The sequence below is a fragment of the Hemibagrus wyckioides genome, linkage group LG20 (genome assembly GCF_019097595.1).
Source record: "Hemibagrus wyckioides isolate EC202008001 linkage group LG20, SWU_Hwy_1.0, whole genome shotgun sequence".
NCBI classification, from domain to species: Eukaryota; Metazoa; Chordata; class Actinopteri; order Siluriformes; family Bagridae; genus Hemibagrus; species Hemibagrus wyckioides.
Genome location: NC_080729.1, coordinates 15,172,191 through 15,196,303, shown reverse-complemented (window position 1 = coordinate 15,196,303; position 24,113 = coordinate 15,172,191). Strand labels below are relative to the sequence as shown.

General features: G+C 40.9%; 1 protein-coding gene across 4 annotated transcripts in view; it reads left to right on the top strand.

Moving 5' to 3' along the window:
• Positions 1-24,113, top strand: part of LOC131371192 (receptor-type tyrosine-protein phosphatase mu-like) — a 209,321-nt gene that overhangs the window by 127,389 nt on the left and 57,819 nt on the right. For all 4 annotated transcript variants that reach the window (XM_058419037.1, XM_058419040.1, XM_058419039.1 and 1 more), the window contains exons 10-14: positions 2,771-2,972; positions 3,756-3,858; positions 18,935-19,211; positions 21,924-21,960; positions 23,026-23,100. In XM_058419037.1, the coding sequence (XP_058275020.1) occupies positions 2,771-2,972; positions 3,756-3,858; positions 18,935-19,211; positions 21,924-21,960; positions 23,026-23,100 (694 nt within the window). The remainder of the gene's footprint in view (positions 1-2,770; positions 2,973-3,755; positions 3,859-18,934; positions 19,212-21,923; positions 21,961-23,025; positions 23,101-24,113) is intronic.

The window sequence follows — 24,113 nt, the reverse complement described above, 5'->3', positions numbered from 1 at the left end:
AAACCCAGAACTTTGGCTTTCTTTATCCGCTTGCACATAAAACCTCATTTAGTGTCTATTAATCTACTATCAGCAATTACAAGTATTGGCACCTCTCTTTAGAAGCTGAGCTCAACGAATGAAAAGCTTCTACCAGCATCAAGGTCATCAAGAACAACTGATGGAGAAACGTGATTCTGTATCTCCACATTAAAGCCTAAGAATACCGAGTAGGAAGGAATAAAAAAAAAAAAAAGGAATGAAGCTCGTCTGCTGTCATTTAAAAAGACTTCAAATTCCGATCGGACAATCGAATTCCTTTCTTTTCTTTTCTTCATCTCTCAATTCTTTTATAGAGCACTATTATTAAAAAAGGCCTTGAAGCAGTTTAGATATTCTGCATATTAACTGAACATAACTCCTAAACAATGGTTCGGCGTATGGTGGAGAAAATATAATATGAAAATAGGCAATTTCAGAGATCAAATCGAATGAAGTGTAAATTCATTTGTATTGCGAGCATGAAAATACTCTTTAATAGACTTTTCAACAGAAAATAAATAAAAAATAAAAATTGGAGAAATAGCTCATAATCTCGTGTGATTTCTCAGCGAGTTTTTTTTAGGGTTATGTTGAGTTCATGTAAAAAAAAAAAGAGTTCTGATGAACATTTTGAAGTTCCCTCATGTGGCCACGGAGCTCTGCAACAGTGTAATGTGCAAATGGGTAAAAACGTGCCGTTCTCACCGCTTGCCTGAACCTCTCTGAGCGTACTTAAGTTTTGAAGGAGATTTCTGTGAGGTTCTTTCAACGTTACGACAGATACACTATATTGCCAAAAGTTTTGGGACACCCCTCCAAATCATTCAGTTCAGGTGTTGTTATTCAGGGGTTGTACTCAGACCCTTAGTTCCAGTGAAAGGCATTTTGGACAATTTCATGCTCCCAACTTTGTGGGAACAGTTTGGGGATGACCCCTTCCTGTTCCAACATGACTGCACACCAGTGCACAAAGCAAGGTCCATAAAGACATGGATGAGTGAGTTTGGTGTGGAGGAACTTGACTGGCCTGCACAGAGTCCTGACCTCAACCCCACAGAAAAATATTTTTGGATGAATTAGAGCAGACGCTGCGAGCCAGACCTTCTCGTCCAACATCATGACCTCTCAAATGCGCTTCTAGAGGAATGGTCAAAAGTTCCCATAAACACACTCCTAAACCTTAAGGAAAGCCTTCCCAGAAGAGTTGAAGCTGTTATAGCTGCAAAGAGCGGGCCAACTCCATATTACATTCATGTACATGTAAAGGCAGACATCCCAGTTTTGGAATGGCTCGCAATCTCCACTCTAATTCGTCCCAAAGGTGTTCTATCAGGTTGAGGTCAGGACTCTGTGCAGGCCAGTCAAGTTCCTCCACACCAAACTCACTCATCCATGTCTTTATGGACCTTGCTTTATGCACTGGTGCGCAGTCATGTTGGAACAGGAAGGGGTCATCCCCAAACTGTTCCCACAAAGTTGAGAGCATGAAATTGTCCAAAATGTCTTGGTATGCTGAATCATTAAGAGTTTCTTTCACTGGACCTAAGTGGCCAAGTCCAGTCCCTGAAAAACAACACCTGAATTCAATTATTTGAAAGGGGTGTCCCAAAACTTTTAGCAATATAATGTAACATGCTGCAAAGGTGCCTACGCTTCAGCTCCAGCCATTTAACGGCTACCTGAAAGCGACTCTTCTCTCCAGCCGATGTAGCGCTCAGACCAAACGCCAACAAAATGCTAAAGGGGAGAGGACGTGGGACGTGAGAGACGTGTTTGCTGTTATTTTGGCTGCACGAACACTTTTTCCTTGACCTGTCGATATGAGAATCTAAGTTTTCAGTTCTCAGAGTCAGAAACATCGATGTCTCCACTGAATGTTTTCTTTCAGTGTGTAAACTGTGTGCTTACTTCATCATTTTCTCTTTTATGTATTGAGTGTGTGTGTTCTGTGATTTTTTTTTTTCCTTTTATGAAGCAAAAGTTTAATGTTTAGCAAGATAGAATTTTGATTCTTTATTACTATTATAATAAATCAAATATAATATTATATATATATATATATATATATATATATATATATATATATATATATATACATATATACATATATATATTTATATATATAAATAATTTAATATAATATAATATTAAACCTCTATTTTTGTACTATTTTTAAATATTCTTGATTATTTTGCTAATTATAGCATTAATGTCAAAATGATCTGCAAATAGAATAAGATTTTATTTTATAATAAGAAATAATAGCCTTTTTTTAAAAGAAAATTATAAATAAATTATTTTTTTTTTGTTAATTTGTTTTGTTAATTTTGTAGCTATAATATGCAGTAAACATACACTGTGTTCAACTAGGTACTGGAAATCCAGAAATCATGTGACCCAACTTGTGGAGTTTTTTGTGGTTTTTTTTCCTACTTGAATTGTTGAAATTGCAAGCACAGGACTCTTTACAGACACGTATTTAATTCATTTCTATGATAGCTATATGTGTGTTTGATAAACGTGAATCCGGAGGCTTTGGCTGGACATGTGGTGTGATGATGTCATACGACATGTATGTATATTTCCCTACCTGATTGGGTTTGACTTGTCATTTATGCTGTTATGGGTCCATCCTATCTACTGGAATATTCCACATTTTTTCTTCTTTGTCTCTGGATGCTAGGAGATGTTCCTTGTTAGCAGTGTTATCTTTTCAAACCCTAAGAACATTCTCTCGGTGCGTCCTCAGATCTCCTATAAAGCCGTGAGTTCATTCGACCCGGTGCTGGACCTCTCCAACCAGAGTGGCAAAGTGATCAAACTGGGAAACGAAACCAGTCACGTGTTCCTGGGTCTCTATCCGGGTTCGACGTACTCCTTCACCCTGAGAGCCAGCACTGCAAAAGGCTACGGTCCCCCGGCCATCACTCAAGCCACCACCAAGATCTCAGGTGTGTATGAGGAGGAGGATTTACTTCACCATCATCATGATATAATAACACTGATCCTGTCCAGCTGTTGTTGTGAGGGAAAAACGATAAACTGCTTAATTGCCTTAATAAATGAATGCTCGCATTTTATATTTGAACCTGATTATTTGTCATAGGGATGTAGTGTGCTGTGCAGTACAGCTACTTTTACTTTTTAGTCTGCCTTTAGATGTTTGCCAAACTGTCTGTCTGTCTGTTTCTTTATCTATCAGTTTGTGCTTTATCTATACAGAACATATGAGCAGCTCAGAGGCAGGAGGATGTAGAGTGATTTCTTACCTTGGAGTTTAGCAGCGTTACTGTTAAAGCTTTGGTATCTAAGATATGATGTTGCTGTCTGCTCCACTGCCCTTACTCTCTTACTCTCTCCCTCTCTCTCTCTCTCTCTGTCTTTCTTCATCTGTCTGTCTGTCTCTCTCTGTCTGTCTGTTTCTCTCTATATATATCTGTGTATCTGTCTCTCTCTTTGTCTGTGTCTCTCCATCTGTCTGTCTCTCTCTCTGTCTCTCTCGCTGTCTGACTCTCTCTCTGTCTGTCTGTCACTCCCTCTCTCTCTCTCTCTCTCTCTCTCTCCGCCTGTCTTTCTGTCTGTCTCTCTCTCTGTCTGTCTGTCACTCCCTCTCTCTCTCTCTCTCTCCGCCTGTCTTTCTGTCTGTCTCTCTCTCTTCATCTGTCTGTCTCTCTCTCTATCTGTCTCTCCACCTGTCTGTCTCTCTCTCTCTCTCTCTCTCTCTGTCTGTATAGCTCCTTCTATGCCTACATACGATCAGGAGACATCTCTGAACCAGACTGACAGCACCGTTACTGTCCTCCTCAAACCTGCCCAAAGCAGAGGAGCACCAGTAAGGTAAAATCCACTTTCGGACATTTTTGCAGACCCAAGAACGTAGCTCAAGGAAACTTTTTAGTTTTCTAAAAACTATTGGAAAGCATCTTGTCCAGCTTATCACCCACCCAATGATCCAAGAAGCTACATTCATCCTGACCGACTTTAATTAACTTCTACATTTTTGCTTAAAATATGAACACACCGTGTAGCATTTGGATGAAAAAAAGTCACCGTCATCACCACAGCTCAAAGTACGAGAACAAGAAATCACATTTTATTGGAGAAAGCCCAGAAAATATCTTTTACATTTTATAATTGGCAGAAGTTAAGGCTATTGTGGTGAGTTTAATGTTTATAACAGTTTAATATTGTGCTTCCTGAATTAGACCAGATATAAAGTCAGTTGTTGGGTCATGTGAAGTTGTGGAAGATGGTTATGTGATTTAATTAGTATCTAACATTGACGTCTCACACCTCCCTGCTCCCAGGTTTGATCCTGACCGCGGGTCTGCTGTGAGTTTGTTAAACTAGATGTTTGTTGAAAATTTGTCTATTATTAGCCTATGTGTCAACTGTACAAAACCCTGTATATGAGCCGTACATGTATTATAGTTTCAGTAGAAACAAAAATAACACACACTCTATCTGACCAATCAGATTTGAGAATTCAACTGTGCTGTGGTATAAAAATAGTGTTATACATATAAAATATAAATATATAATGTTGGAAAAGTTTTCAAAGATTGAAGACAGGTCCCACAGTATGTTTAGAGGTACACCCATCAGGCATAACATTATGACCCGTTGGTCCGCCTTTTGTTGCCAATACAGCCCTGACCCATCGTGCACTGTGTATTCTGACACCTTTCTATCAGAACCAGCATTAACTTCTTTAGCAATTTGAGCAACAGTAGCTCGTCTGTTGGATCGGATCACACGGACCAGCCTTCACTCCCCACGTGCATCAATGAGCCTTGGCCCCGCCCATGACCCTGTCACCGGTTCACCACTGTTCCTTCCTTGGACCACTTTTGATAGATACTGACCACTGCAGACCGGGAACACCCCACAAAAGCTGCAGTTTTGGAGATGCTCTGATCCAGTCGTCTAGCCATCAGAATTTGGCCCTTGTCAAACTCACTCAAATCCTTACGCTTGCCCATTTTTCCTGCTTCTAACACATCAACTTTGAGGACAAAATGTTCACTTGCTGTCTAATATATCCCACCCACTAACAGGTGCCATGATGAGGAGATCATCAGTGTTATTCACTTCACCGGTCATAATGTATATGCCTGATCAAAGTTTTCCATCTCATTTTTTTACACTGAGGGTTAAGAGCCTTTCTTAGGGACCCGACAGTGGTGGACCTAGGATTTGAACTCACAACCTTCCAAGCAGTAATTGAACACCTAAGCCAAGTGTTAAGTCAAATACAGAGCAGGTGTTTTTGCTTTCCGGTGGCATTACGTCCTCCTAGTGAAGGCATTCAGTGTAGAAGTCCATCAAAGTGTGGTGTATGTAAAGCATGGATTATCCATAATGAGTATTTTAAATGCTGCTAATTCAAACACACAGCAAACAATGGTTCAATAAAGGCAGGCAGCGTCTGAGGCAGAAACCTGTGTGAAGCCATGGATAAGCTCCCAAAGCAGCCCGTGAGTCTGCATCTGCTCCGGTAAAGACTGCTTTTAGCTCGCAGCTAAACCTTTCCTCTGCTTTTTCATTTTCAAAACAGTTTTTATCTATTTTCTTCCCTTTATTGTTAGTGGATTTGGTCCCTGTGAGTGAGCTTTGGCCTTTGAAGCAGAGAACAAAGCTTGTGTGTTTGTGTGTGTGTGTGTGTGGTTTTAGGAGTCTCACTCTGAAACCTTTTCATCTATTCACTCTGCCTCTGGCTGTCCCTTAGACTATGCCATACACACACACACACACACACACACTTATCTCTCCCTGCCATTTCTCATTAATAAATAGCACAGTTATGGTGGTAGAATCGGTGTTGGAGGCCCGGACTCACTCCAAAGCCCTTCTTCCAGTTCTCGGGGCCCGGCTGCATGGTGAGCTGCTCATGAATCTCTGAGCTCTTTGGCTGTGTGCATCCAGAAACCCAGACCAGAGAGAGACTAAACAAAAGCTTCAGGTCATACTAACACACTCATTACATTCCATCCGACACTGTGTCACATTTAAAACATGTCACATACACCTGCTCCGCTTGGCATGATTCTGAATACCGCCGGGATTTTTATTTATTTATTTATTTATTTATTTATTTATTTATTTCATCCCATATTACTAAGAGCCCTGGTCTACAAAAAAATTTAAATGACCGTGTAGCAAAAATAAATTACATTCATGTTCCTAAATAGTGCTCCTGCTACACATAGGGCTTAGCGGATTATATATGAAAGGTTTGAAAGGTTTACCTCTCACTCAATACTCCTTTATTTAATCCCAATCTCCAGTCTTAATCTGGCAAAATCATATTTATACAATATACACAGTATTGAGGTTAGGCTCTATAATGAAAAAAAAAAAAAAAAAAATGAGAGAGATGCTGAAAATCTCTTTATTCTAATCCCACATCTAATCTCTTTTCATGTTTTATTATTTCTTTATTATTGCTACAAGTCAGGTGGTATATTAACAACTTCGCCATGGGCAAGGGTGGCATTCTCTCTGTAGAGTAATTACAAAACGGCTGATTAGAATTACAGAGGCAGCATGAGGGCAGGCTTTCATTAATTATCACATGGCTTCTTTTATTGGTTTACTCAAATGAAGCCACACACACTCGCACCCACCACACACACACCACACACACACACACACCAAAGAGCCTCTGAACCACCTTTTAAGATCCTGACTTTGGTTTATGTGTTTTCTTCATTGCCAAGGGCAAAACCGTGCTGTTTATAAGGTAAGATCTGATAAAGATGTGAGTTTAATTAGATTAAGATGACAGGGGAGCCGTATCAATCAGTCAGTTTCTCAGGCTTTGGTATAACGATTACATACAGCGAAGGGAAATAAGTATATAGACTCAAAAGGGTTTTTTTTCTGTTATTTAATATGCTCCCAATTTACAGGGTCTCAGGCGCAACACTATTATTAAACAATACCCAACTGGAAAAAGGTACAGAGCCGGAGACGCTAAACATCCTTGTCGTGGCAATCGGTCAGGTCATATGCAGAAAGTTTACGGAAAGTTGCGATTCATAAGGTTTTACAAGGTGCTCTCAGGCTAGGGATCAGGAAGCTAAGCGAGAAGCTAGCAGTCAGATGAATAGAGTTGCAGGACGACCTGAAAGCAGCAGGAACACGTTACACAGAGAACAATAAACTGCAGGGATCTCCGTTGTTAGACCTATGGTGGCCGAAAAGTGCAAACAAATCAGAAAACAAAATATTAAATCAGAAAACACAATAACAAAATAACAAGGCATAGACAAAATAACTAATTCAAAAACACAATTGACAAATTTAGACAAACCGGAAAAGACTCTTAATGCTGATTGGATGAGACATCTGTCACTCAGGATATACAGGAAATCCATCAGGCTGCAGCAGTAGAAAGTGGATTGGTGTGTGCATGAGCTCAGCTCAGCTCTTATAACACACCTTGGATCATTTAACCTGGAATAGCTTTGTCTTCGAAACATACCTCCATTCTTTAGGTGTGTTTTTTGATATCGCAAAACTTATTGATTTGTTATTTTGTTTTCTGATTTGTTATCATGTTTTCCACCGTACACACCTCACGAGGCTAGAGCCACGGATGGACAGGGCCGTGCGTCTAAAACAAGTTTGGCGTGTGTTTACATTTGAAGTATATAATAAATAACTAACAAACAGTATACATTTGTCACGTTTTTATTAGTCTGCCCAAAGACATTTCAAACCTCTCAATTTCTCACACAGTGAATGCCAAACGTTTTGAAAAAGCTGTTCGATCAGTAAAATGGACATAAAGGTGATCATGAAGGTTTGGAAGGAGATATCAGCCGTCAAAATGGCTGCTCCATCAGAGATGAGCCTTTTTAACACTGGACAGAGTCTAAAATAGACGTTAATGATGATTTAGTGGACAGAGCAGATGATGGTGATGATCAGACTTGTGCTTAAATACCATAAATGAAATTTAAGCCAACTGATTGAAACTGTTGTTTTTTCATAAACATTGTATATTAGCTCATAGGTTCCTCTCAAGGTTTCTTCCTCTTATCATCTCAGGGGGGGTTTTTCCTCACCATCGTCACCTCAGGCTTGCTCATTAGGGGTAAATGTTAGAGATACATAGTAACTTAACGTAAACTTTATCAATTTTTATTATTCTATACTTCTGTAAAGCTGCTTTGAGACAATGGCCCTTGTTAAAAGCTCTATACAAATAAAAATAAATTGAAATGTACAGTAGGTTACAAAAGATTCATCATCTTTCAGCCGAACTGGCCCGGAATCTTGAAATCTAGCCTTCTCTTTTTAACTTTTAAACATAACCAGACATCAGGATTTGGAAATAGCAGAAAACATCCAATCACCTTAAGCTACAATGAAAGATCTCATGATAATAGTGTGTATCGAGATTTCTTCAAGCATGTGTTGATTTTGGTACAAATTTCTGTCTGTATGTATTTCAGCGTCTGTCGAAGTATATTCTAGCCACAGCGAAAGAGAAATAAGAGCGAGAGAGAGAAAGAGAGAGGGAATAAGATACAAGGCTAGGAGTTCCATGCCTTTGAAGACAGCTCTGTGTCTTTCCTTTTGAAGAAGTTTCTGGATGGCACCTTTCGCTCTCTTCCACCCAGGTTCACTGAGCTTTAGATTTTGGCCGCACTGAAAAATTCACACAGAGTGCTGCCCTGCAAGACAAACAGACGCTGGAGGAAAAAGGTAGAGCGTGTTACTCAACTGGCGTAGAGCTCCGTGTGTAATGCGTCTGGATTCTACGGTTTCCTAAAAAGCGCTAAAATATTCAGATTAAGATTATACACAAGTGCAGGAATTAAAGAGCATTAAAGTGGCATTATATCCCTTTTCTTTTGTTACAGCTGTGCTTTTGTTTTTGTGAGAATAACCTCAGTGTGTGTGTGTGTGTGTGTGTTGCGTTTTTTTTTCTCAGCAGCAAAGCAGTGTAAGATGATAAAGCAATCATCCTCATGCTGACTGGATTTGTGAGAAACAACGCACCAAATACTCGCCGTTTCAAAAGCAGCTGTCTGCCAGCGTTTCAGGGCAAAAGCAAAACTAAATCAAAGAGAAACTCGCTGTTAGAGGAGCAGGGAAGATAACGCAGAGAACAAATGGAATTAAAAACAGCAGGTGAATCGGGAATCTCGTGTCAATCGTCCGCATTTCCGTTTTCAATCTGCTCCGCCACGATTCAGCCGAGAGCGCACGAGGCATTTTAATATTCATGCGATTAGTAATCAGAAAACATTAACACATGCACGCGCAGATAAATTTCCCTCGGCTCTATTTGGCCGTGACAACTAATCTGTGTTACCACACACACACACACACACGTGCGCGCACACACACATGCAAACAGACACTCATGAACTCATCTCACTCTCTCTCTGTCACACATACTGTACACACACACACAAACAGTTGATGGAACACTCATAACCAGAGGGAGGCGAGTGTGTTTGGTCTGATGGCGGTGTAAGAGGATTAGCCATGTCATACGGTGTTAGAATAATGTTCGGAACGGTCCGGCGACGGGCCAGAAGACGCCTCCATCACTCCGCCACGCTGACGCGGACAAAGAGCGATTCGGGACGCTTCGCCTTATCGTTCACGCTTTACTCGCTTTACCACCTTTGCCGATCAGTCGTCATCAGCCTAGGGCCAAGAGAGGCAAGACGAGCTGTGCCGATAACTCTCTCACATAAACACACACACACACACACAGATAAATGGAAAGTGTAATTGAGCGTCTGTAGCTGAGAAACAGCAGGCCACAGCTCTCACGCTGGATCTGTTTATGTAATTGATTGGGCTGAGAGCTTAAGCCTTGTCAGTGCTTATCATCCTGTAAACCACTCTTCTCTTCTCTTCTCTTCTCTTCTCTTCTCTTCTCTTCTCTTCTCTTCTCTTCTCTTCTCTTCTCTTCTCTTCTCCATTTTATTGCCATTCCTTCTTTTCCTATGTTTATTTCCTTTCCTTTCCTTTCTTATCTTCCCAGTTTGTCTTATTTTGTCTCTTCTCTTCTTTTTTCCCATTTTTCATGTAATTCTTTCTATCCTCTTCCTTCTATAATTTCTCCCTTATATCATTTTTTCCTTTCCTTTCCTTTCCTTTCCTTTCCTTTCCTTTCCTTTCCTTTCCTTTCCTTTCCTTTCCTTTCCTTCCGTTTCCTTTCCTTTCCTTTCCTTTCCTTTCCTTTCCTTTCCTTTCCTTTCCTTTCCTTCTTGTCTTTAGTCTTTTTTCAATCCTTTCCTTTTTCTATCCTCTTCCTTCTATCATTTCTCCCTTATATTATTTTCCCTTCCCTTCCCTTCCCATATTTCTTTATGCGTCTCTTCTCATCTTAATAACAGTGACAGGTCTGCCAGGTGAGGATGCCATCAGTGTCGTGAGATTTCTGTCAGTATTTACTCATCCTTCCGCTGACTGGGTGTGCAGTTCACTAAGAGTTTATCGGCCTATTTCTTTTTTGCGTCCTGCATGCTATTCTTAACGTTAAACCGAATTAATGTTCCATCCTGCTCAGCAAACACCCAGATGTGACCCTACCTACACTGCGGTCATCATGTGGACGTGTCAGTGTTGTGTTCTGCTTGGACACAAGGGCAAAAGGCAGGTAAAAGACCATGCATGAGATTTCAGCTTGACCATGAGTGGACTATTTGTAACACACTTCCATAAACAAAGGAACAATTCATCTGCTTTGGGTTTCTAAACTAAACATGACTTAACATTTTAATTTATTTCTGACAAAGAGAATATTAGATTTTCAGCATGTGAACCTGGTTCCAGTGAGAGAATCTGTTGTTCCAGTGAGAGATTTCAGATTAAATCGCAGAGATGATCTCTGCTTGTGCGCTTCCCTTTCCTTGTTGCTTGTAAATTGCACCTGGGAGAGACCGACATGACTAGAGAGACTCACAGAGCGAGAGAGAGAGAGAGAGAGAGAGAGCGTGTCAGAGAGAGGTTTATAGTATAGCGAGATAAAGCTCTCGATGTGGTAGCACTTTTAAAACTCCCTAAGGAAACGTAGAGAACGAGCCGAGTGGAGAGGCAGTAAAGGTAGGAGTCCTGTGTGTCAGGCCCGTGTCTCAGCATGGCTTTTAAATCAGGCAGATATAGAGCCTTCAGCAGCACGACCTGCCTGTTTGAATGCCCAGGCACACAGCTAGGAGAGACGATTAGCATTAACGCAGGAGAGAGAGAGGAGCAGGGACAGAGGTGAGGTCTAATTTAGATGCTTCCTCCCCATACTGGTGAACACTCTGTCTTCCTGTCTGTCTGCTTTCACACCAGCAGGCAGTAAATCAGGCTCTCAGGTCACTCTCGAGTCAATGCCGAGTCAATCCGGCGTAATTGGCAAACACGCTGTTTGGTCCTGGCGAGATGGAAAGAGTCTAATTGGTGACGGAGCTACCAGAGCGCAGATGCTGCCTACCTCACAGATCCTGCTTCCATTCATTCCTCTCCTTTCTTGCTTCCATAACCACACCATCTTTGGTTGCTCTTGGCAGTTTTCCTGTTTCCTGTTGTTACTGCTAATCATTAGATGTCCAGTTGGCTCACATATTAAATAATCACCTTAAAAAACAGTAGTGTAAAGGCACCATGCTGTTGTACTCAACATACTGATAATGCAGTCATTCAATGCCAGGGGGCAAGAGAGCAAAACTGCCCTGCTGTCTGGGTGGAAAGGATCGCATGCTCTCTCTCTCTCTCTCTCTCTCTCTCTCTCCTGTCAATCACAGTGACACTAGCCAATTGTGGACTCATGTACTGTATGCAGAAGAAGGCGGATAGCACGTTCCTCCAATGATATATCCTGTTCTGCACTATGAGCAGCAGCTCAAAAAGATGTGCTTGCCTGGCTTTCAGATGTCTCAGAGGAAGCAGGTTTTAGCTTTTGCCCTCCCTGATTCATAGCTGTCATATACTAGGGAAGAGTTGACTAGTGGGTGGGAAATGACAGGTGACCAAATTGGGGAGAAAAAAAAATAGCATGTCAAAATATTCACACCCCAAAATCAGCTAAAAGACACAGAGACATAGACATAGTGCTCGGTTTAGGATGATGCATTGGCTGGAATTCTCATACTCTACTCTTTATTTCCTTCATAAATGCAAAGTATATAGTATACCCAGGATAGCACCATTTGGACACTAATTATATCAATGGACTGTGTGCTTGTAGCAGTGTGTACATTTAATATAGCATATCTTCTTCTCTAAACCTCATTTATTAGCAATATACACCGACCAGGCATAACATTATGACTACCTGCGTAATATTGTGTTGGGCCGCCTTTTGCTGCCAAAACAGCCCTGACCCGTCATGCACTGTGTATTCTGACACCTTTCTATCAGAACCAACTTGAGCAACAGTAGCTCGTCTGTTGGATCGGATCACACGGGCCAGCCTTCGCTCCCCACGTGCATCAATGAGACTTGGCCGTCCATGACCCTGTCGCCGGTTCACCACTGTTCCTTCCTTGGACCACTTTTGATAGATACTGACCACTGCAGATCGGGAACACCCCACAAGAGCTGCAGTTTTGGAGATGCTCTGATCCAGTCGTCTAGCCATCACAATTTGGCCCTTCGTCAAACTCGCTCAAATCCTTACGCTTGCCCATTTTTTCTGCTTCTAACATAGTAACTTTTAGACTTTCACCTGTCACTGGTCATAATGTTACGCCTGATCGGTGTGTACAGTACTCAAATTCATGGAAATAGATACAGAAGCCTGTTCGATTTTTTAAGATTCTCCTCATAAAGGAATGCAATTGCAATTTTGCTTTTCAGCTCCTAATGATCTGAACTCTGTAACATAAAGTCTCTCTTGTCTACGTTACAGTGCTGAACAGCCTACCAGCCCATCCTTATCAAAGTCTTTTATTACTGGTTATATATTTCCCTTAAATTGTATGGGTTCAAGTCAAACCTCGCCATCTCAAACAATGTCACATTGACTCCAGTAAATAGCCCAAAATGTACAGGTTAAAGAGTTATAAGTTATAAGTTTGATAAACCCTGCATTATGCGAGTTGAGGATGAGAGTCTGAAGGCACCCTCTAGGTTTCTTAAAATTCCCTGTATGGATATATATCGGTATAAAAGTATTTCATTTTGCGCATCAGTGCAGATTTTTCTCCTCAGTATTTCAAAATCAATCATCATCTCCATCCCTATCAGGTCTTATTTTATCTTTCCATCTTCTGTAAAAATTCAAATGAGATATTTTGACCGCACCAGAAGACCGGGGTTATAAGCAGGTGCTTTTGTGGCTCGTTCCTTTCTCTCGTTCTTTCCCCTGACGCAGGAGCGGTGTGTCAGCTCTCACAGTCAGAGGTTTTAATCAATTAGTCATAGGGCCGCAGGGAGGCATCATGTCAAGCTCGAGCAAGGGAGCGACAGGTTAGAGAGTGTGAGAGCGTGTTTCTTCCTCCCCGGTGTCGATTGGCCCTCGGCCACCACAGGAAGAACCACAGAAGCGCTCTTCGCTTCCTCTGAGGATTAGCTGATGTCATCAGCCGAGACGGCATGTCAAACCCAATCGTCTGCACAGATTTTTTCTAGCTATGTAGATTATACATGAGTGCACTAGAGCATATGCTGCGTGTTTATGATCATATTTAGTGCCTAAAGGTCTGCATTTTAGGAACAACTATCATTCCAGGGCATGTTTTATAGTCATCGTACTACACACACACACACACACACACAGCGCTGCTGCCAATTTAACATGTAATGCGCCGGAACACCTCGTGCCTCAGACGGCCTTTGCATTTGTCACTGTTTATTTCTGGATTTTTATCTTCTTTTGGGTGAGTTCACGTCATGCTGAATTAGGCAAATGGCTGAACGATTGGACGATGTCGCTCTGTCTACAGCGAGGGGTCTGAGGCGTGTGTCAGAGCTGCTCAAGCGAACAAGCACATAATCATTAGGAATTAGGAAGTTTGTTTTTCTTGTACAGTTAGTTCGGTTGTTTATTGGGTAATTGAGCAGTTCTGCTATTGATGTTGATTGTCTGGATGTAAGGCAACTTCATGAGATTAACTTCTAATATATTACTAATATATACTAATATATTATTGTTTCTGTATTCCCTTTTACAGGGACATACATGTATATGGCATCCAGAGCTTCCAGATAAATGTATTTAAAATGTGTAGATGTTAAGGAGGAGATGTTTCTTTAGTGTTTTTGGAAGGAGTCTCCATTGTAACAGAGTTTAAGTGTGTGTGTTTGTGTAAGAGAGAGAGAGAGAGAGAGAGAGAGAGAGAGAGAGTCTTGTCATGTTACCTTTAAAAAGGCTAGAAAATGAATAACCATTTATAGTCAGGATGTGGAAAATAATCATCTTCAGGGGTGGTGACATTAATTGCGCTTGGAGATCGAGGCACGTCACACCACCCTGTCGCTGATTATCTTCCTCAAACAGCATGCTCTCTCTCTCTCTCACTCGTTTTAATCCTCACTTATTGTTTATCTCTGATTTGGTCAGTGTCGCTAGCGCTAAGCTCATTGCGCTTAGTTGATGTATGATGTTCTTTAATCGAGAGTGAGACAGCAGAGTAGTATCAGTGAGTATCAGAGTAGTATCAGTGAGTATCAGAGTAGTATCAGTGAGTATCAGAGTAGTATCAGTGAGTATCAGAGTAGTATCAGTGAGTATCAGAGTAGTATCAGTGAGTTCAAAGTGAGCACTAGGTGCTGTGAATTTTATCTCGACTCGTAAGCAAAGTGTAGACCCGAAGCGTGTATGTCTGGGTGCTCAGTGCTCGCTGAACTGAAGTGCTCTCACATGCAACAGTATTCTCCATCCTCTCTTTTCTGAGTCTCCATTGTAACAGAGTTAAAGTGTGTGTGTGTAAGAGAGAGAGAGAGAGAGAGAGAGTGAGTGTGTGTCTTATCATATTACCATCAAAAAGGCTGGAAAAGGAATAACTATTTATAGCTATAACAGAAGTAATAACAGTAACTAACTTGATTTCCAGATGTTACACAACATTAAATGTATCTGTAAACAGGTGAGATGTATAATGTGTTGTTCTTCGGTACATTTTTTAAAAATAAATGTGTTGCTGGAGTGTAAGAGGATTAAAACCCATCAGGATGTGCTGTTACTGGAAAATAATCATCTTCAGGGGTGGTGACATTAACTGTGCTTGGAGATGGAGGCGCGTCACACCACCCTGTCGCTGATTATCTTCCTCTAACAGCATGCTCTCTCTCATGTTTTAATCCTTACTTCTTATTCAGCTACACTTCATAATTAATTTCATAAATTCTACGAAAGATTACAGGAATAAATATAGCACTTCTAGGCTTCTAGTGCCTAGAATGGATTTAGCTGAAATTTAGTGAAACTTCATCCGAATTCTGTAAATGTCACTGGATTATTCTTATTCGCCCCGGATATTTGGAACTTGCTCGTCAGTTTATTTTCTTTCTCTCTTGTACTTTGGTCACCGTATGTGTGTGATGGTGTTGATGAAACGACATTCACTTTTCCTCAACATAAACAAGAACAAGCTGACAGCAGGAGCAAAGAGAGCATGTGGCGTCCATCTTGCTTCCTTGGATCTTCATAGCTTTTGGCAATCTCCATTTTGCCTGAGGGCTTTGGGCGGGGGGTCTCTGCATACCCCACCTAACATGCATGACAACACACACACACATACCACTACATCAAAACCACACATATCATATGATATCATATCTTTTTGGAATTTATAGAGAAGATTAAGCGCACTTAATCCAAAAAAAAACACACAGTGTTTCCACAGTAACAGGAGGAAGAGGAACGTCGCTCGCTTGAGACGTGGAAATGGGTTCGAATTTATTGATAACCGAGCTGGCTTTCATCATGTAGACTGTTCACACCAGCCAGGATTCCACCTGACAATACGCTTTGATTGGGAAATATGCAAATCTCATCGACATCTGAGATGGGAAAGACTCTGAGTTCTTTAAGTGATCGTGATTTCCTGGCTCTTGTCCTATATATCGTGTCATTATTTGAGTTTATGCTTAGATCAATGCAAGAAAATATTATAATTATCAATCAGTATTGATAATTATAGCAAAATGTGTGACTTACATATACTATAAAAGAATCAGAGGCATTTTGTTCATCACTGATTAGGTCAAAGCTGCTTGCACTGAGCTCACTGTTTTATGTGTATGTATAAGATGTATGGAGTTCTTCAATAGACAGTGAGACAGCAGTACTCAGGGTAGTATCAGTTAGCGCAGTGATTAAGCGCTGTCAATTTTATCTTGATTCGTCTAGAGCCAAAGCGTGTATGTCTCAGTGCTCAGTGCTCGCTGAACTGAAGTGCTCTCACATGCAAGAGTTTTCTCCATCCTCTCTTTCCTGCTCGATTTTCGCGAGTAGCTTTTGTGTTTCCACGATCCATGGCAAATATTTAATGAAGGTACAATACGCCTACGTCATACACTATCACGTGATGTCGGATGTTCATACCGGATTTAAACTCTAGTCTCTGCTCTAAGACATTTTGATGCCATTTCCAAATAGGAGAGAGCAGGATCACTTAGTTAGAAGTTTATTAAACAAAAGGATTAAATCTTTCAAAATGCATTCGGTGATATTGACCCGCAGTCAGCTATTCAATTGTGATTTATGAGCCGTAAGCAGAAGCCAGTGGAAATTGCGCCCTTTCAGTTCACGAAATATCAATATATCGGATAAAATACTGAGATGGTGATCAGTAACATGATTTCTAATGATTGCTTTCTTCTCATTATGCTTGCTTCTTCAGCTTGCTTGCTCTGTCACTTTCTCTCTCTCTCTCTCTCTCTCTTTCTTTCCCAGCCTCTCTCGCGTTCTCATTTATTTGTAATCAAGATAGGCCTGCCATATTTTGCCCCCACTGCCTCTAACCTCTAACCTCTCTATGAGGCCAGGTGCTAATTAACTTCAGTGTTTCAGACTCAGAGCCTCACCAGAATAAATATTTCAGCAGATCATATTTCTTTTCTAAACAGGAGGACTCGGCACTTAGCCACAGGAGGCCTGGTGACTGATGCCAACATATAAAAGCGAGTCAAAGCTGCAGGATGCATAATGATAGAGTTAGCCAGAAGTTTCAATCTTCATGAATGCATAAGGGCTTGTTGTGTCACGGTTATTTATTAGAGGCACCCTACGGTGCTGTACGGGGAGCTGTAAGGTTCAGACCATACTGTAATATAGAGATGCTTCAGGCTAAATAAAGCGGGCTGTTCAGCTGATTTTTATTTAATGAGAAAACCAAGGAAAAGGGCAGCGGTCGGCTTCAGCCACACATAAATGTGGAATTTGGTAATTTCATTAACTGCAGTATATTTATATACCTTGCTCTTTATAGTCACAGATAACCTTTTGCTAGCAAGACCAAACAAACCCAGACTTATTACAGATTAGCCAGCCCAAAGGTCAGATTAGCATCAGTCAACATTCATCCTTCCTGCTAGCTGCTAACCATTGCATGGCTGGCTCACCCAGACTCTTAGCAGAAGTAACTCCAAACGGTGAGTTTTATTCATTTTATCCGATGACAGAAGTCACATTTTGAAGGAGGAAAAACGTTGTGATCTTCTTTACCTACCATGCCACAGGCAGCAAAATGGCATCAGTTATAGTATGCAAATGTAGTCGTCTGGTAATTAGCCGTATACTGGAGCTGTAGAAAATTCAGCAACATAGGCAACTCTTCCGATTTCTTCTTATTATGAATTCCGTGCCATTCCTTCTATTTCACAAGCTTCTCAGCAGCCATCTTTAATTAAATATTATGTAATTATATTTCAGACTTGCCCTATTGATGAAATGATGTACAGACTTTAATAGTCTGCTCATGAAGTAGAGCAAAACAAAACAATATGTTAACTATATTAACTAAATATGCTTGTATTAGTTATATTATTTTTTTGATTAAAAATATGTAAATTGAGCATAAATTACATTAAAGAATTAAATTTGTTGATAATTAACTGATCTCAGATCTGTGAGTGTAAATATTCAGCATCGATTATATATTTTTTCCAAGTTAATCTTTACGTATGTACGTGTTAAGGCATTTGTCTTTATGGTGCATGCGGGTATCCAGTGTATTATTTATTTATAGTATTTAGTTATTCATTGATTCGGGCCTACTGGCGATAAACAAACATAGTTTAAATATTATTTTAAGTATTAATAATATTAAGTATTAACAGCATCCTCTCCTAATGTTCAGCTTACAATGCTATTGGGAAATTGTTAGTGTCATAAGGCTCAGTAGTTACTCCAAATTTATGAACACGAATGCGAGTGGCGATAAATGATACAAGTGTAAAAGTGCCTACTGCGGTAGAAATATACAGTAGAGTTTTATATCTAATTATACCACAGCACTGGTTATGTTTGCTCTTTAATTATTTACATGTTTAAAGGTGAAGCAGCACCTAGGGATATTTTCTTTTGCTTTTGCGCAGAGAAATTCTGCTGCTCGGTTGCTGCAGTACTTTGGAATATTGGACATGATTCAGTACACCGTCTTAAAGAAAGCACACATGATGGAAGACACTTGTGGTGTCTTAGAGTCTGCAGAGCGGAAGATGAAAGACAAGCCAGAAAGTGTAGAGATTGGACTGCAGATAGGACTAGGGCACTGTGTCTGATTGTAGATCTATCCATACAATAGACCATGTACGACTTGGAGGAAAATGGAACCTGAGACCGAAATTGGTTTCATAGCTGCGAAGAAGGACTCGGCATTTCAAAATAACTTCCCCTGTGGTATACATATTAATTTATTAGCTTTTATTGTGTGCTGGTGAAACACTTTGTAGTTCTACAGTGGGTCACTATTCATTTTTGCTTTCATTGTCTCTGTCTGTTTCACAGTGTATATCAGGTGGTGGTGGAGGAAGAGAGGCCAAGACGAACACGTGGCGGTGAGGCCGAGATCCTGCGCTGTTACCCTATCCCTGTCCACTACCAGAACGCAACATCGCTCAACTCTAAGTACTACTTTACAGCAGAGTTCCCCTCTGGGGGCATCCCATCCCCTTTACCTTTCACTGTGGGAGACAACAGAACCTACAGCGGCTTCTGGAATGCACCGCTGCTTCCCCACAAGAGCTACAGTGTCTACTATCAGGCTGTCAGCACAGCTAACGGGGTACGTGTTAAAAGGGTGGATTAACAAAACCCAACATGTGGCATCATGTAAAACAATACAACACCTGGCCCTGCAGAACCTGAACCGAAACTAAGCAAAGCCTGTTCCAATAGCCTTGACTTACACCCTGTTAATCTACAATATAAATCTCTTGCAGTTATGAAACCTGGGAAAATTGAGGGCAAGTGCAGTCCTGCATACTCTTTTGATCAATCCCACCCACTCCCACAGTCAGTCTTGATCAATCTTGTCTATTTTCTCAGACATTTTGTCCAATCCTGCCCACTTCTGCAGAAACATTTACGAATCCCGCCCACTCTGCAGAACCTTTTACCACTTATTCGCACTCCTAGCCTTGACTAACATGCTGTTATCTACAATGCGATCTACAAGATGAAACCCTTGCTGTTAAGAAACATGGGGCTATAAAGGGTTTGTCCAATCCCTCATAAATTCTTGATCAATCCAACCCACTCCTGCAGACACTTTTGATCAATCCTGCTCATGCCTGCAGAAGGCTTGATCAATCCCACCCACTCCTGCAGACACTCTTGATCAATCCTGCCAATTCCTGCAGCAAGTTTGAACAAACTTCTCCACTCCTGTAGAACCTTTGATTCAATCCTGCAGAACGTTTGACTAACCCCCTCCCTGCTGCAGAACCTCTGACCAATCCCTTCACTCCTGCAGAACATTTGACTAACCCCCTCATTCCTGCAGAAATTTTGAACAAACTTTTCCACTTCTGCAGACATTTTGACCAATCCCCCCACTTCTGAAGAAAGTTTGACCAATCCCCTCACTCCTGCAGACAATTTGACCACTCCTGCAGAATTTTTGACCAATCCCCTCACTCCTGTAGAAACTTTGACCAGTCCCCTCATTAATGCAGAACGTTTGACCAATCCCCATCATTCCTGCAGAACATTTGACCAATCCCCTCACTCCTGAAGAAAGTTTGACCAATCCCCTCACTTCTGCAGAAAGCTTTACTAATCCCTGTCTCTCCTGCAGAACGTTTGACAAATCCCCTCACTCCTGCAGAAAGCTTTACCAATCCCGGTCACTGCTACAGAAACTTTCACTAACCCCTCATACCCACAGAAAGCTTTAACCATCTCACCCAGTTCCACAGACACTTTCCCGGTCCATCTCATTCCCACAAAAGTTTTATCAATCCCAACACCTCCCACAGGGTTTTACCAATCCCATCCACTTCTAGACAACTTGTATTAATCAGAACGTTTGACCAATCCCACCAACACACATGAGTTAACCAACCCCACTCCCTCCTGCAAAAGGTTGTAGCAATCCCAACATCTCTTATACAAAGTGTCACTAATCCCTAGCACTCATTCAGTTCATATTTTTGTTTTCACCCATTTATGATATTTTCTGACCGGTTATTTGCTTCAGGTTCTCGAAAAATATAGTCACTCGTTATTTAAACCGCCCTGGCACTGACCGTAATGAAGGACTTGCTGCAGACAAGTGACAGCAGTAACTGCATCATGTGTTGCCTTCACTGTGATCCAGCATTCAAGGTGTGGCAAATGAACATCCCCCCACCCCACCTCACCCGGTTAGCATTGCTGCTAGGCAGCCAGGAATGAGTACGGCATGTTAGTGTGCTACTCGGTACTTCTATTTGGGTGAGTGCCAGCGGATTGGTGCTAGTGGATGTTTTCACTCCTAATGGATGTTATTTGAGGCAGTGATTTCAGAATTGGCTTGACTTGAAACTGAATTCACAGGCACACACAAACACTGATGGAAGACCTTTGTATGCTTTACAAAGCATCCCTCCACTTTGCCCCCCGTTAGAGCTGAGTACGGTGACGTTCTGAATAAGTACAGACACTTAAAGCGCTTCTCTCGGACCACGGAATTACACCAGGCCATTTTTAGTGCCTCAGAAACACATTGTCAGGTGAAAGGTTCAAAAAGCTCACACCCAATCAGAGGAGGCTTCTATCAATAGGAGGAAAAACTAGGGTTGAAAGCACTTCATCCATGACAGCTAAAGTTTCTCCTGGAGAGTGTGTGAGTGACACTGCTACAGTGCGTAGAGTGCACCAGCATCCATCGGACACATTAACACAGCGCCGCTTAATGCGTTTCGGAGTTTCTCTTTTCTCTCCGGCTGCGTGTCTCAGTCTCGTCCTGTCTCTTTCCTGTTTCCCTCTGCCTCTCCTCCTTCACTCGCTCTCACCTTTTCTCCACCCCTGCTCTTAAAGAAGAGCATTTCGACTGTTTAGATTGACAGCAGTGACACTGCTTGCTTTCTTTTAAAAGGCTGCTCTATGTTTCCGTGTAGCGGGAGAGCCGCAGCTTGCTTCCTAATTGACTGAAGACCTGTGTTTTAGTGCTACTGATGAATGCTGATGGGCACTTAGCCAGACAGCCTCGCGTCTGTTTATTCAAGACTGATAATTAATCAAATCCCACACTCCTAATGCCCTTCCTTTTAGCTGGAGCTGGTAAAAAAGAAACTTACTATTTTTTAACAACTAAATCTAACATGAAACATGATTTATTTTATTATTATTTTTTTCATAACTAAATACATTTATTTTGTATAGAGCTTTCAGGCTAGTATTTCTGGCAAGCTGTTTTCCATCAGCTAGCATGATACCCGCGATACATATTGCTTTGCTTTGTACAGAAGCCAAATTACTACCTCCAATCACACACTTGTGTTCTTCTCTGCAGGAGACTAAAATAGACTGTGTGCGAGTTGCCACCAAAGGTAAGGTTCTGTATTAAGTTAGCATGCTGGCATAGTTTGATGTGTTTTACTAGCATAATGGCCTCTTACCGCATGCACTAATATTAAATGGTCGATTAACGTCAAACGAGACTTGATTTAAAGACCATATTTTTTCTGCTCGACGTAGCAGATCCACGAAAAAATGTGATTAGACATCATGAAAAACTGATTCTATGAATTCGTAATCTGGACACGCCCCCCAACACCGTTCCAATGCAAACCAGTATAATAACAGACATAATATTTTCCAAATAGTTGTATATATATATTTCACAGCTTGGTTTTTCATGCATCAGGCACTAATCGTAAGCTCATCTGACCAGTCGATTGGTGAGAAATCAACATGTTACTCTTACAGAAAAGCCTCAGAGTGGAATAGATGATTTGAAGATGTATATTAATTTCACGAAAGAAGTAATGAATAAAATATGTGTACAAAACAGGTCCACTAGCTGCTTTTACAAAGTTTTGGCACATCAGTAGGTTTTCAGTGGAGCAGAACGCTAATAATGATGCAAACAGGAAAGTTATCAGTGTTCTCGTGTTCAATTATAATGCTTTTATTATAACTGAATTTTTATAGATTTCGCTGAGATTTCGCTACCTAGATTATTAAATCCTCTTCATCCAGAATCATTTAATGCTTTTTTTTCTTTCTTTTTTTTTTTTTACATTTTATAATGCAACTGCATTTGCATATGGAACCTGATTGGCTCGTATATTTTGTGATGCAATAAAACCTAAAAATAAATAAATAAATAAAAATAAATAAATAAAGTATTCTTTTATTGTTGACTAGAATATAATGTGTTGGGGTTTTTTTAAAAAAGTGTCATTTCTTGTGTGGAATTTTTCTGCTTGACACTTAACTGCTTAAACACTTGTTTGTTTGTTTATTTGTTGTTGTTTTTTCTCTCTTTTTCTGTCTGCCTTTACTTGCTCTTATCCGTTTGTGTTCTGTACCCCTCTATTACTCTCTCTCTCTCTCTCTCTCTCTCTCTCTCTCTCTCTCACTGCATGCCGTTGTGGATCTCACTCTGTCAGCCGCTATTTTAGTGACGCAGCTCACTACTCCCTATATCCGCATTGCTCCAGCTGCAGGCGACAACCAACTAACAGGTCAGACACTCACCCTGCCAAGACTGTCTCCCCCTATCCGCTTCCATTACTCCCACCATCACACCCCATCAAAAAGACAGACAGCACAGTGCGTGTGCGTGTGTGTGTGTGTGTGTGTGCGTGTACATACTCATGTTTGTGTATGCAGTGAACTTTGGCCCTGATGCAATATCCACTTCTGTTTCTGCAGTCAGACCGGTGTGTATAAACAAGCATGCATAAATCTAAAGTCCCACTACACTGTCTTTTTGTGATAATGGTGCACACACACACACACACACACACATATACATGCACACGATGTTCATGTTGGCATAAACACAACACTGATATCAAAACACAATCACACAGCTATTCCCTAACAAGGTGCCTGGATGTAATATTAAATCTCTGCACAAGTGGTTAAGGGTATGTATAAAAAGACAGCACACACACACAAACACACACACACACACACAAACACACACACACAAACACAGAGTTGAGCAGAACATCACATTTCTCTAATTTGTCATCCCAAACTCACTGGTACAGAAAAAAAAACAGTTCACAGGTGGCAGAATTGACATGGCTTCACATTATAGTGTACACACACACACACACACACACACACACACACACGCACACACACTAGCACACTCTTATCTATAAAAGAAAAGAGGCAGTGCTGAACCTATCACATATTGCCTCACTGTGGTTATCACATAGCTTCAGCTTTATCAACCTAGCAGTCCTAATGGCTCCTAGAAATAAACAGTCCACACATCTCAGCGGACTTCCTGTGCCTTGTAGAGCAACTTAAAGGAATTCTCCAGCATTTTTCCAGGAACGAAAGTCTATGTGAAAATGCCACAGGGCAGTTGTTGAATTTTATCAATAAATACACGGATAAAACTAGGTAGACTATATACTGCAAATTAAATCACCTCCCTTTGTGTATTGTTGCATTTTCCCCATCTCTCACACACATGTAATGCACCGATGTAGCCGAATACATATACATTATTCATATC